The sequence below is a fragment of the Calonectris borealis genome, chromosome 9 (assembly GCF_964195595.1).
Source record: "Calonectris borealis chromosome 9, bCalBor7.hap1.2, whole genome shotgun sequence".
Lineage (NCBI taxonomy): Eukaryota > Metazoa > Chordata > Aves > Procellariiformes > Procellariidae > Calonectris > Calonectris borealis.
Window position 1 is genome coordinate 9,478,702 of NC_134320.1, and position 12,123 is coordinate 9,490,824.

Below are 12,123 nucleotides of genomic sequence, written 5' to 3' on the forward strand. Positions count from 1 at the left end.
CTCGATCTCGTTAGCAGCCATTCCCCTATGTCTCTGACAGAGAATTATGGGCTTTTCTTTATTCTTTTTTTGATTAAGAAGGCTTTCTTTTAGGAAGACGACATAATCAATTTTTTCCTTCATTGATTCTTCCTATTAATTGCCTAAGCAAGTGCTCTGTCAACTCTAGTCTTATTTTATTCCACTTTATATTTAAATGACTTGGCAGATTCTGGTACATCTACCTGTGTTCTTTCAACAGAAGGAATGAGGGCTAATTATGTTACTTCAAGAGCAATGTACAGAAATATAACCTATAATTCAGTCTACCTCCTAAGTACTAATCAGAGTGGAAGGGAAAATAATCTGAAGATTAAAAAATGAGATCTTCAGGGATAAACTGAGGTGTCTTAGCTATGTCCCGTCCTAGCTGCGGCGTGCTGAGTGTGTGTTGATCGTGCAGGGGTGTGTGTCTGTCTCAGCTGACCACCCTTTACAGACTGGAGGGGAAACTTTGGATGAAGACGCACCGATGTAAGATGTGATGAATGGTGCGACATCGATTGGGCATTGTGCCCAGCGTGGCAGCACTGGTGGGAGTCCTGGACACACCTTTCCCATTTCCCACTTGACTGGTCCCAACCTTTGGTCCTGCAAAGCCTGGCCCATTTCAGGCTGACAGCTTCCAGCCGTCCCTGGCGCTGCTGGCTGTGCGACACTGCTCTGCTCTGCTGAAGTGCCTTGCTGAGAGCTTTACGTAATGGCCTTTTTTGGTGCTTTGAATGAATTAAGAAACTACTGAAATGCTACCTGATTTTTAGATTCGCTGCTTGTTCCATGCCTGAGACTACTGTTATGGTTGTCTGGCTTGAAGCTCACACGTTGTTACTTTTCATGCAGAGATTGTCTTGCTCCTGCATCCTGACTCAAGGCCATGTCCCTGACCATTATGCCATTAGTGCATGCCACTATAAATGCATGCGCAACACTGCGAGTTGGACATCGCGTATTTGCGTAGTAGTCAACAAGCCCTTCCTGCTAATAGCAGAGCTGGTCAGAACTTTATAGCGTTGAAGGAGGGTTTTTCTCATGATTTCTGTTTGTCTCCATCCTCACGTTTCTCAGGTTTCAGTTAGCTCTAGGTGTCTCTCCAACAACAAGGATGCTGTATAAACCTGGACAACTCGTGTTAACTGGCTGCATCACATTGGGGGCGGGAGGTAGGGGGAAGAAAAGGAAAATAATTACCTGATTAAAAGTGCTTGAGCAGAGCGGGAAGCTGCACATACATATATGAGCTTGGTTAGGTAAGCTTTTCATGCCTTGGGGCTCGTTCTGTGCGTTTTGTAGGCTCTGCGTGCTGCTGCCTTTGACAACTCTGCAATTTCTTCCATGTATCTGCATCCCTCCCTTGCTGCCTCCGCCCTCTCCGCTGGTCCAGTGCCCCCAACCCCGCCCTGCGAGGGGCTCACGGCCACACCAGGATCTCCCACTGGGGCACAGCCCCTTTTTCCTGGCCAAGGAAAAGGAAAGATTTTCTTTCATCTTGGAGCGGAGAGTTCCTAACATTGGTGCTCCCAGGATCGGCAAACGCATAGGTGCTGGAGATGTCACTGGCTGCTCTCAGCTGCGCCTTGGATCTTCAGAAAACTCTGAAATTGTTTGACACTTAGCTGTGCAGATGGGTGGAAGAACTGAAGCCTTTGATATCATGGTTTTTGCTTTTTCTTATTTTCCAAAATCTGATCACCGATACCTAATTTTTGGTTGTGATGTGATAGGTTGTTTTATTAACTGGGTACAGTTAATAAACGTAGAAATGACATCAAACTGGGTGCTTATACAGAATACTGCAATACAGAAGGTTTTTTCCCCACCGGTTGTACTCCACACAGTACTGCACTGTGGGACTGAATTGTCTGATTTATATTGTCTCCGTGTACAGCAGCATCTCGATGGGAATTTTTGGCTTTTTGTTCTTGTGCCTGGTCTTCGGTGGCTTCTCTATATTTTGTGCCTTTTTGCAGCATAAAAAATGCCTCCCTTAAGTGAGAAGTATCGCAATGCATTAACCAGGGGCTTTGGGAGGGAAATTCCTGATTTTCTGCAAGGCAATTCTGTTGGAAGGGAAGCAAGGGACTTCAAGAACTTTAATTAAACATGCACATCTTCTGAAAGATCTGAAGTAATTGAGAGCAGAGAACAAAATGTTGGTATCTCTGGGTCAGGCTCTGAGCCTTGGACATCTGATGCAAAGCTTGTCTCTAGAGACAGGGCAGGGAAAGGCGGTGCCTGTTTAGCGCTCTGACAAGAGAGATCCTACAGGAATTGGAAGGAGTGGTATCTTTACGCAGCTTTTTTTTTTTTTTCTTTTGTCTTGTGGAGGGTATACCTCTGCCTAAAAATACATTTAAAATCCATTACATTAGTGTTCAGCTGCTGTTCAGCTATAAAGGCTAAGTATTCTTTATGTGTGTACTGTCTAAAATTCCTGCTATACTGTGTCATGGTGTTAGGGTCTCCCAAGGGTCACCATGGTGGTGGTTTGATCTGCTCTGCTGGCCCGGTCATTGCCGCTCCGTAGGGAGGCTTTGAGGATGCTCCCGTGCTCCGGGGGAGGTTGGGTGGGAGCTGTGGCGGCGTAGGGGCTGCACGCGGACCCCCGAGCGTGTGTGGGGCAGCACCTGGCGTGGGTGACCCACCCATGACCTACAATAGCCATTTTTGGTGCCAATACTTCAGGTGAGCATTTAGTTTATGTAATTTGAGCAGTTAAGTTTTTTCAAAATAGATATTTTATAGTTGATGAGAGGGTCATTTGTATGACATTACCTGTCTTCTGTGTCTGCGAATGTCATGGCTTATTACAACTTGCTTCTGAAATGTTCTTAAAATTCTGACTTTCTCTACAGCCTTAATTATTGCCCATTAAAACTTCTCTGATCCTGACTGAGTAGTAATGGAGATGGATGGAGGGGCTGACTCACTGAAAGTGCTTCAGAGGTTTGGAAGGCATCAGGTCACTTCAGTACATTAAATATAAACAAGTCTAAAGATCAGAGTTATTTAAAAGTAGAGATTGAATAAACTTCTGAGAGTGTTAGAAGATGCTAAATGTTCACACAAATAATTGTAAGCTTTTTCCTGCACTGGGGTTAGAATGAGAATAAAAAGGGAAGGCAATTCACAAAGCACAGTAGTCTTTGCTTTCTGCAGAAATAATGGATATAAACAGTAAATGTGAGCTAACCGCTGCAGCCGAACGTAGACCTCTCATGGGCCAGGGTACCAAGGTGCGTGGAGTGGGCTTTCTGTACTTACAGTGCTTTAGGATCACAATGAATGAAAACATGGGGTTTTTTTTATTACCGTACACTATCTAAAATGAAGTAGAGCGATTCTGTGATACCTTGCATGCCCAACACGTGGCTGTTACCATCGTGTGTCACAGGTGTGATCTTTGTCCCCTGCCTCACATGTTGGGCTGTCCACAACCGCTGGTGTGGTGTTTAAAAAAAAAACAAAAAGTTTAAAAAAAAACAGAAAAAAAACCCAGACAAGTGGGGAGTGATTTCTGTTAGAAAAAGAAAAAGGTTTTAAAAATCACATTTAAAAATGGCAAGACTTGGCCTTGCCTTCTGCCTGGAAATATTTTTTAACTCCAGATTTCTGTTAGAACCTGAAAAATTATTTTTTTTCCCCACAAAACAGATTACTGGAATTAGAAAGTTTTATCCCTCATCCCGCGAGTCCAAGTATAAAAGAGTTACCTTAGGGATATGTCTGATCATCTTTGATTTAAAGCACACAAGCACATAATTCCTAATACATTGGAGATTGACGCTTAATTGAGGAATTAGCGATGCCAGAAGCGAGCTTTCTTTGGGGCGATATAAGTATGGCCAAATGCACTTTCAGGATCTCAGGCAGAAGCATCAGAGTTGCTAATTGCACTGGGGGTGTTTTCTAAGTGGCATATGAGACTCGAGACACTTAGCCTGATAGCTCTGTCATTCGGCCAGCCGTAGCATACTGCTGAATTGTCTTAGAGGGATGCCGGGAACTCATCTGTGACCTCTATTACTAATACACGGGGGAACACTCCTGTGACCCCAGTGTTTCAAAAGCGTTGACTCATCTTTTCTGTTTATTGATGCAAAAATCAATTTAAATAAGTTGTTGGGGTTTTTTTCTGTGATAGGTGAATGGATGCAACCTCTTTCCATCTTGCTTCTTGTTTTCCTCATGCAGTTTGCCTCATCTCCATATTAAAAGCAGATTAAGGGACTGGAACTTCTAATGGCTTTTACAATGAGTCGCAGTTGTGTGTCTAGACTCCTTAGACAATTTTTACATTTTCTCTCTAGCATGTAGGATGAGAATTTCTCTCTGGTAGATTAGTTACACAGCCAAGTCCAAGCATAATAGTTTTTCTCTTAGAAGAGTTTTAGGAGCTTATGTCAAAGCTATATCTTAACTTAGTGTGTGTATGCTGAAACCTTCATGATCCCTTCTCAGCTCTCATCTTTAGGAAGTTCTTTCACCTCATATTTACACAGCCAACTTCCATATTTTATTTCTTTTCTTTTTGGGGAGATGGAGAGAGACTAGATTGGCTCCCTCACTCCGGCCCCTAAATCAAAATTCCTCTTCATATATATCTCCTTTTTTCTGAAGTGTACAGGTGTTTATATAAAATAGGATTCACTTGCATGTTGCTCCTGCTAACAGGGTGGGAGGCTTCTTAGTGGTGTGCTAGTCCCAAACGGCAGCAACAGCAAACCTCGCCACAAGTGACCAAAGTCACGGCCTTAATAATACACGCTGTTGTGTGGCTTCCCAGCTCCGGCGGGCTGGGTGCAGCCTTTTAGAAGAGAGAAAACAAGTATGTTAGGTGGGGTGCCTCTAATGAGATCATCTAGCTGCCAAATCCAGAGAGCAATGAAATCTGTAGCTTAATAAAATGAATAAAGTCCTAAACAGCGTCACCTGATACTGTTTGCAATACATCTGCTGGTGATGTTTAAAGAGACAACCTGGTTGTTGTTACTTAAAGATATTGGAGCGAAGATTTGGTGGTGACAGGGGCAGCTCTTCTCTCTGCCCGCTCGCAGCCTTGTGTCCCCCGGATCAGCTCCTGCAGCTGCGGTTGCTGGGCCAGCTCACACTGGGGCTGCAGCGTACAGCCGCGGCGTTTCAGCGCGGGGCGGTGCGAGGGGCGTCCCGCCGTGGGGGAGCGCGGGGTCGGAAGAGCCCGTGTTGGGGGCAGCGCAGGGGATGCTGTTACCAGGGAACTGAAATGGTTCAGTAATTGCAGTTTACTTTTTTCATCTTAAAACACATTTCCAGTCAAAGCAATGGTGCCTCTTTTTATCTACAGATGTAAAACTTCAAAATTAACGCATCAGTACCCTTTCTTAAATATACTTGATTTCCCTGGAGGAAAGACTGGGATCCAATCTCTTGAAAATCTTTGTCAGTGTGACTGCTACCCTTAATTAGTTTGAATAGATTTCTGATCTGGAGGAAATGTAATTAAGCTATCACTATAGTCTTAATTTTATTATAAAAATTTGACTTCATTTCTTGACACTTGTTCCAACAAATTATTTGGTTTAAGGGCTGGGAACTGTAACAGTTAAAATATCTTAAATATTTGATACAATTTGCTAATTCACTAAAACTTTCTAAAATCCTCTCATTTCCAGGGTTGCGCGCAGAAGTATATTGTGAAGAACTACTTCTACTACTACCTGTTCAAGTTTTCAGCTGCTTTGGGAGAAGAGATTTTTTATATCACTTTCCTTCCATTTACCTACTGGAACATAGATCACTCTGTGTCTAGAAGGATGATAATTATTTGGTCTGTAAGTATTTCTATGACTTACTTAAACAGGTACTTGTTAATTCTGTAACTGTAGCAAATGAATATTTAAGAGTAAGAATAACCTTTCAAACAAACAAAATCCCTTCAAACAAAAAAAAGCCAACATTATTTATATGTGTAACTCGTGCGTTCATGAAGCAGAGGCATTGCGACGCTGAGAGAGGAGGCGAGAGGCATTAGCTGACGCAGGGCGTCTGTTCATCTCCGTTACGTCTTGCACTGACTTCTTTTTTTCAGTCCAATAAATGATTGAGCTGCTTTTGATAGGGTTTGCACAGAACAGTTGGGAAAACACTTCCTTCCCAATGTATCATGGTATTTTAAGGATCCTTCTTTATCATTTTAGGAAATCTTTCTCTTACCTCAATTTCTTCTGCATAACCTGTTCATATAGTTCTGGCTCAGTTGAAATCAGTATAAATCTAATAGGAAGGGGATTGCAGGGTGCTTCTGCTGTCACTTGAGGGGAAAAAAAAAAAAAACAGATTCTCTGTTGAAGGCTAAGACTTAAAAGCATTGATTTTTGTTAACACCAGAGCGTTCTCAAATTAACTGGCTTCAGCATTGCTTCAGTCTTCACAGATGCGGTTTGGGGTATCCAGAATAACGTATTTCCATTCTGGCACCGAAAATCAGTAGATAACCAGGCACTTCAGTCTGGGAATGGCGGCTGTTTTGTCACTGCCATTGCTCATCTTGGTATTGATCAGATCTTTGCTGCCCGAATAAGACTGTTTTAGAACAAAGAAGGGAGGTAGGAAGCATCTCTGGCAGATGGCAGACCCTGGAGATTTAGCTGTCAATCTACATTGATTTAAGAAATTGAAGCTTGGTAAAAACTTGGATGTGGTATCTAGCTTTGTTTCTTTACAGTGAAGCTTCTCCTTGACTTAGTCAATTCTGGTTAATAATATTCTGTCTTTTGTCCAAATAATATGATGAGAAATAATAAAAACAATCTGAATTGGGTCATACACTTCAAATGCACCCGGTCTTGGACAGAAGGCATCAGTTGTTCTGTGCCAGTAACACTAGTCAATGTATTTTATAAAGAGAACATGAAAAATAACTTGCAGATGAAATTTAGAAGTAGGTGGACACTGTATAATTAGAGTTGGGTTTTGGCCAGGAGTACACCTACTGCTTCTGGAAACATGCCACAGGAGATGATAATTGGTAGTCACTGCCTTCTGGGTTTGCGTATTGCTCAAAAAATGACTCTTTAGAGCTCCTCGCATGCCTTTCTGCAGACTTGCCTTGCCTTTACCTTGCAAAGAACCCGTCTGAGTACTGGCCAGATCTAGGCTGGTTTAGAGTATTCAAGCATGTGATATTATGATTATTAATATTATTCTTTGACTTAGGGAGCTGTGGAGTTGCATTTTGTACTGAAAAGGAGAAGCTGTTTTAAATACACAGACTTGTGACAATCTGTAGTTAAAAACATTTTAATTATATGTAATTGTGAAATGGCTAAAAATGTCTGTGCAGGCTATGTGTTAATGTTATGGCAAGCTCAGCTGGGTGGCTTATTTGCTGGCGAGCAGGCTGTGAGCGGGAACCAGCATTCACGGTGCTGTAAGCGGTGTGGGTCTGTCTCGCACACCTCGGTCACGTACGCAACAGCGGAATCAGCTTAGCTGCGTGGGAAATGCCAAGGTGTTCAATGTGACCAAGCTGTGCTTTTAACTTACTGGAAGGGTTTTGGTGGTAGCACTGGAGGGCGCCTGTCCGGTGACACCGTGGTGAGCAGGAGCGCAGGTCTGCAGGCTACCTGCAATTCAGAGTTTTAAAGAAACCCTTCTGTTTCTGCATGGGTGATGATGTGGGGCTGAGGACAGCCAGGTTAGGGAAAAGTAGAAATCCGGGTAGCCCGATAGCCTCTGACAACAGCTGCCTGGGAAGAGCACTAAAGGGCAAGTGCAGCACCCAGGCACGGTCTGCAGAAGGCTCTTATCCAGCTGGGGAAAGAAGCCCGTATCGAACAGAGAGCCCCAAGGAGAAGGCAGTAGTAGTTCCCTTTTAGCACTGGGATGAGGAGAGGTTGTTAGTGAAGCTCTTCAGCAGGGAGAGAGACGGTGGACAAGCAATGACCTTATCGTGTGCCTGCTGCAAAGCACACGGGTGCGTTGGGGACAGGCGCTGGTAAAACACGGTCGGCAGGGATGGTCGTGACGACGGGGGTTAGGCCACTGCGTGGGAGAAGCAGGCTTACCCGTGGGCGATGGAGAGACAGAAGTGGTACTGAGTGTGGTACTTCATTTTGTGCTATCGGGGACTTAAACCTGTGAGTTTCTGCTGCAAGTCGGAAATGACAGAGTTGGGGTCGCAGGATGAATCAGGGGAGTTTCTTCCCTTAAAAATTAAGGGAGTATTAATGCTGTTTACAAGGCCTTCCTGCCATCTTATCTGCCATAGCTCATGCAGAGCCAGGCCCCCACATTTGAGAGAGAGAAATTCGAACCGGAGCGGGGCCGGGGACGATTAGGGAACAGGCTATTTTCTGAGCAGAGACTGAAAGCTTAGATAAGTCCCTAACAAAATGAAGTTGGAGAGAGGCTGGGGCTGGCTGTAAACACCAGGGGAAGGAAGGAGCTTCTTAAAATAAAAGTACAGTCATGAGGAGAAACGTGCATAAGACAGTTGTAAATAAGCTAAGTTGAAACCAAAGGTTGTGAAATAGCTCTAGAACAGCAAAGGGCCGTAAGAAAAATTACAAAGCGAGTTTATTTCACCAGCAGCAGAGGAGCGGACTTGGTGCTCTGGGATGTCTTCTCCAGTCCCGGGTCCCCAAAACCGGCTGCTCGTGGTTTTCTGTTCAGCTGGACAGCTCTGGGAAACGCCGGCTGCGGCCACATCCGGGTGCTTTGGGAGCTTAAAGCAGCACGTTGCGGTTCCACGGTGCCTGTCCTCCGAGGAGTCATAGTATGTATGTAGGCTTTACCTTTCCCTTTGGGGATAGACAAGTGAAATAACAGCCTGAAACCTCCGATCAAGGTGCTGGGTCAGTGCCAAAGGTACCCTGGTGTCTTCGCTTCCCTTCTTCAGCTCTTTGAAGTAAACACTCTTGAGTCTGCACAGAGCAGGCTTTCATGCCCGTGACTGTTGTGACTTCAACCAGGAAGCGCAGAGGTGAAAAATAACTTCACGTGAACCAGCCCCTAAATGCTCTGTAAGTGTACTGCACATCTCGGCCCCAGAGGTGAAAATTCAGTTGTGTTTTTTTTTTTTTAATCTCTGCACCCCGTCAGGTTTGGAAGCTTTATTTTGGTGTGGAATTTCAGCCTGGGAAAAAATGGTTAACAGTTTCTGCTTGCCATTCAGCATGCTTGGAATTTTTCTTTTTGTTATTTTTGTCAGGGTGTGTGGATGTAAAATGTACCCACACCTCTTTTAAGCCTAAAAAACTTTAATTTGTACAACACAAATAAGAGCTGGCCAGCGTGGACTTTGTCGGGGCAGGTGTGGAAGCTGTCGGCGTGTGACAGCGATGAGCTGCTGCCCGGGGTGAAGGCGGCACCTCCGAAGGACGGCGGAGGTGGGTGGCTGGCGGTGCCAGGCGGGCCCCCGCCGGGCTGCACGTGCCCCTCGGGGCTCCCCCGGCTGGGGCCCGGTGCTGGGCACAGCAGGGCAGGCCTGAGAAGGTCCTGGGTCTGTATCCATGGCAACTGAGTTTCCCGTCTTGCTTTTCAGAGGAACGGTTTTCCAAAGGCTGTCGCCATTTGGTTACTCGGGAGGGGCGAGCCCTGAACTCTGGCTGTCAGAGTAACCAGGAGTTTAATAACCAGCAGGAATCTACCTGCGGTCCTGGTGTGTGGCAGCTGAATCCCTGCGTGCTGCTTTGAAAATGCACTTTGCAGCAAACTCTGGGCTTAGGGATTCTCCTGTGTGTGTTGGTATTTGTGCTTTTGCAACACTTCACCAAAACGTTTTTGTGCTTTTGCAACACTTCACCAAAACGTTTTTGTGCTTTTGCAACACTTCACCAAAACGTTTTTGTGCTTTTGCAACATTTCACCAAAACGTTTTTGTGCTTTTGCAACATTTCACCAAAACAAGTTTGGAACAGCTGGTAAACACAGTCACTGGAAAGTCAAACTCTTTAAAGCGCCGTGTATTACACTGCATAAGAACATGAAAGACTGTATTCAGGCATGTAAGTAACTACAAAATGTCAGAATACAAAAATAAATGGTCCACAAAAGAAAATGCCATGTGCAAGATGATAGTGTTTATTGAGAGAGAACTTTGTACGTGCTGGTAGCCGTACTCTACCCTTGAAGAAAAAGTGCCAGTGAAGCTTTCGTAACTGAGATGCTGAATTAGGGTAAACACCGTGTATCTGATGTCGGTTCAAGACTGCTACGTTTCAGTCAGAATACTTTAAGGTGAAGTTTAAATCGGAAACCTTTTGTATTTCACTAGAACTACAAGATGTAACAGTTTCTCAGGTTTAGGTGTTAGATGATAAACCAGATCAATGTGACAGTTGTTTTTCCTGCTACCAGGAGACTGTGGCCCCAATTTCTCTTACTTAGACCCATCACAAGATAGTCAGCTATCTTACAGTTTTTGTCTGAAGACTTCTTTTAAAGACAGAGTGAACGTCCTGGGACGTTGGTCAGTTATACTTCTGGAGGCACGAGGCTCTCTTGATCGTCTTGTTCTGGCTTTGTTTTTCTGAAGTCTGACCTGAGAGAGCCAAAGTCCTCCCTCCTATATATATGGATTTTAAGGAGCTGTCTGTGCTGTCTTTTCCCTCCTCCTGTCCCCTGCTGCCCTGGCTGTGACATGCTCGTGGTGGTGGGCTAGTGGTGGGCTGGAGACCTGCCTCGTGGATGTGCCGCTCACCTCATGGCCGGGACAACTTGAATAAGTGTTTGAGCATCCCACCAGCTCAATGCAACCTTGAACGTCCCTTTGCACCTGACCAAATCCTTGACGAATGTCGTGCAAGGTTCCTGCGCAGCTGGCACAGGATTGATGTGTTTTCTGGAAGACAATACCGACACCGCAGACGGCAGATCCTCGAGCTCCCCTCACCCCTAAGGTGCGTGTGCCTTGAGGGGGTGCCCAGCCTCGCGGTCGCTGTTGGCATCCCTGCCTGTGGGCAGCATCCAGGTGGCTCGGGGAGGGGATGGGGAGCAGGATGCGATCAGAGGGTGGGTTGGGGGCCCCCAGGCCGGGGGTGCCCGGGGCTCTGCGGGGCTTCCTCCACCTGGGCTGCCACCAGGGCAGAAGGCCAGCAGTGCTGCTCAGTGACGTTCGTGGTCATTTCCCTGCACCGAACCTTAGTTCTTGGCATTGACTTGGGGGTAGGAGGAGCATCTCCAGAAGAACATACTCTTCCTCGCTCTGCTCCTCTTTCACTGTGAACCAAGTGATGCTCGAGGGGCACAGTCACAGCTGTTATCTGTTGCAGTGTTATCTGTTCACTTAAGCTTTAGTTGGGGGATGTTGAGAGTAGGAGCTTTGAACAGTGCAGACTGGATGCTTGGTTTAATTTTTGCTCGGTGAATCAAAGTCACACCTGCCTTGACAACCACAAAAAATAGCTGGCACTTTCAGGATACAGTCTTTGCTGCTGCTTGACTAATCTCCTGCAAATGCCAGTTTATTAATAGAGTATCCTTATTTTTTTTCCCTCTTTCCAGTGTTCCCGATGGGCTTTGTCATTCCTATCAGCACACAGAGATTATGATAAAAACTAAAGCAACATCATTTTCAAACTGTAAATTTCCTTTCTGGGAAGATTACAAACACTACTGCAGGGCAGGGTTTCTAGAGCCAGGTTACAGAGTTTCTTTTTTGGAGCCAAACCAGCAGATTCAAAGTCAGGCTGCCACAGCGCGAGTCTCGGGGAAGAAGTCGCCAATGCTATTTGACCCCACCTCTTCTCTAGAATTTCATTTTGTCCTTTTAATAGATCAATAGCGCAGATGGGAGAGCTGCAAAATCAGAAGCGGAAAATAAGTAAGTTCTGGTTCACCTTTGTTAGCCGAAATATTACAGAGTGGAAAAAGAATTGCTCCTCCTGACCTTCGCACGCCTGTACGGAGGTTGTGGCCGAGGAGGGATGACTGGCGCGAGGAGGACGTGCCCCACGCAGCACACCTGCAGCCCTGGGCCCGCTTCCTAAAACCTGCCAGGTTCAGGGTCTGGGCAGCTGCCATGTAAATGTTTCAAAGGGGAAATCACACCGGCCCCGTGCCTCTGCGTGCGGGGCTGGCTCGGCTGTGTTTGTCTATGTGCCTTCA

At 45.5% G+C, this 12,123-nt stretch overlaps 1 protein-coding gene across 1 annotated transcript in view; it reads left to right on the forward strand.

The window, feature by feature from the left end:
* The window catches only part of SGPP2 (sphingosine-1-phosphate phosphatase 2), a 38,045-nt gene that overhangs the window by 8,507 nt on the left and 17,415 nt on the right, over nt 1-12,123 (forward strand). Inside the window, exon 2 of the mRNA XM_075157625.1 lies at nt 5,688-5,846. Within this exon, the coding sequence (XP_075013726.1) occupies nt 5,688-5,846 (159 nt within the window). The remainder of the gene's footprint in view (nt 1-5,687; nt 5,847-12,123) is intronic.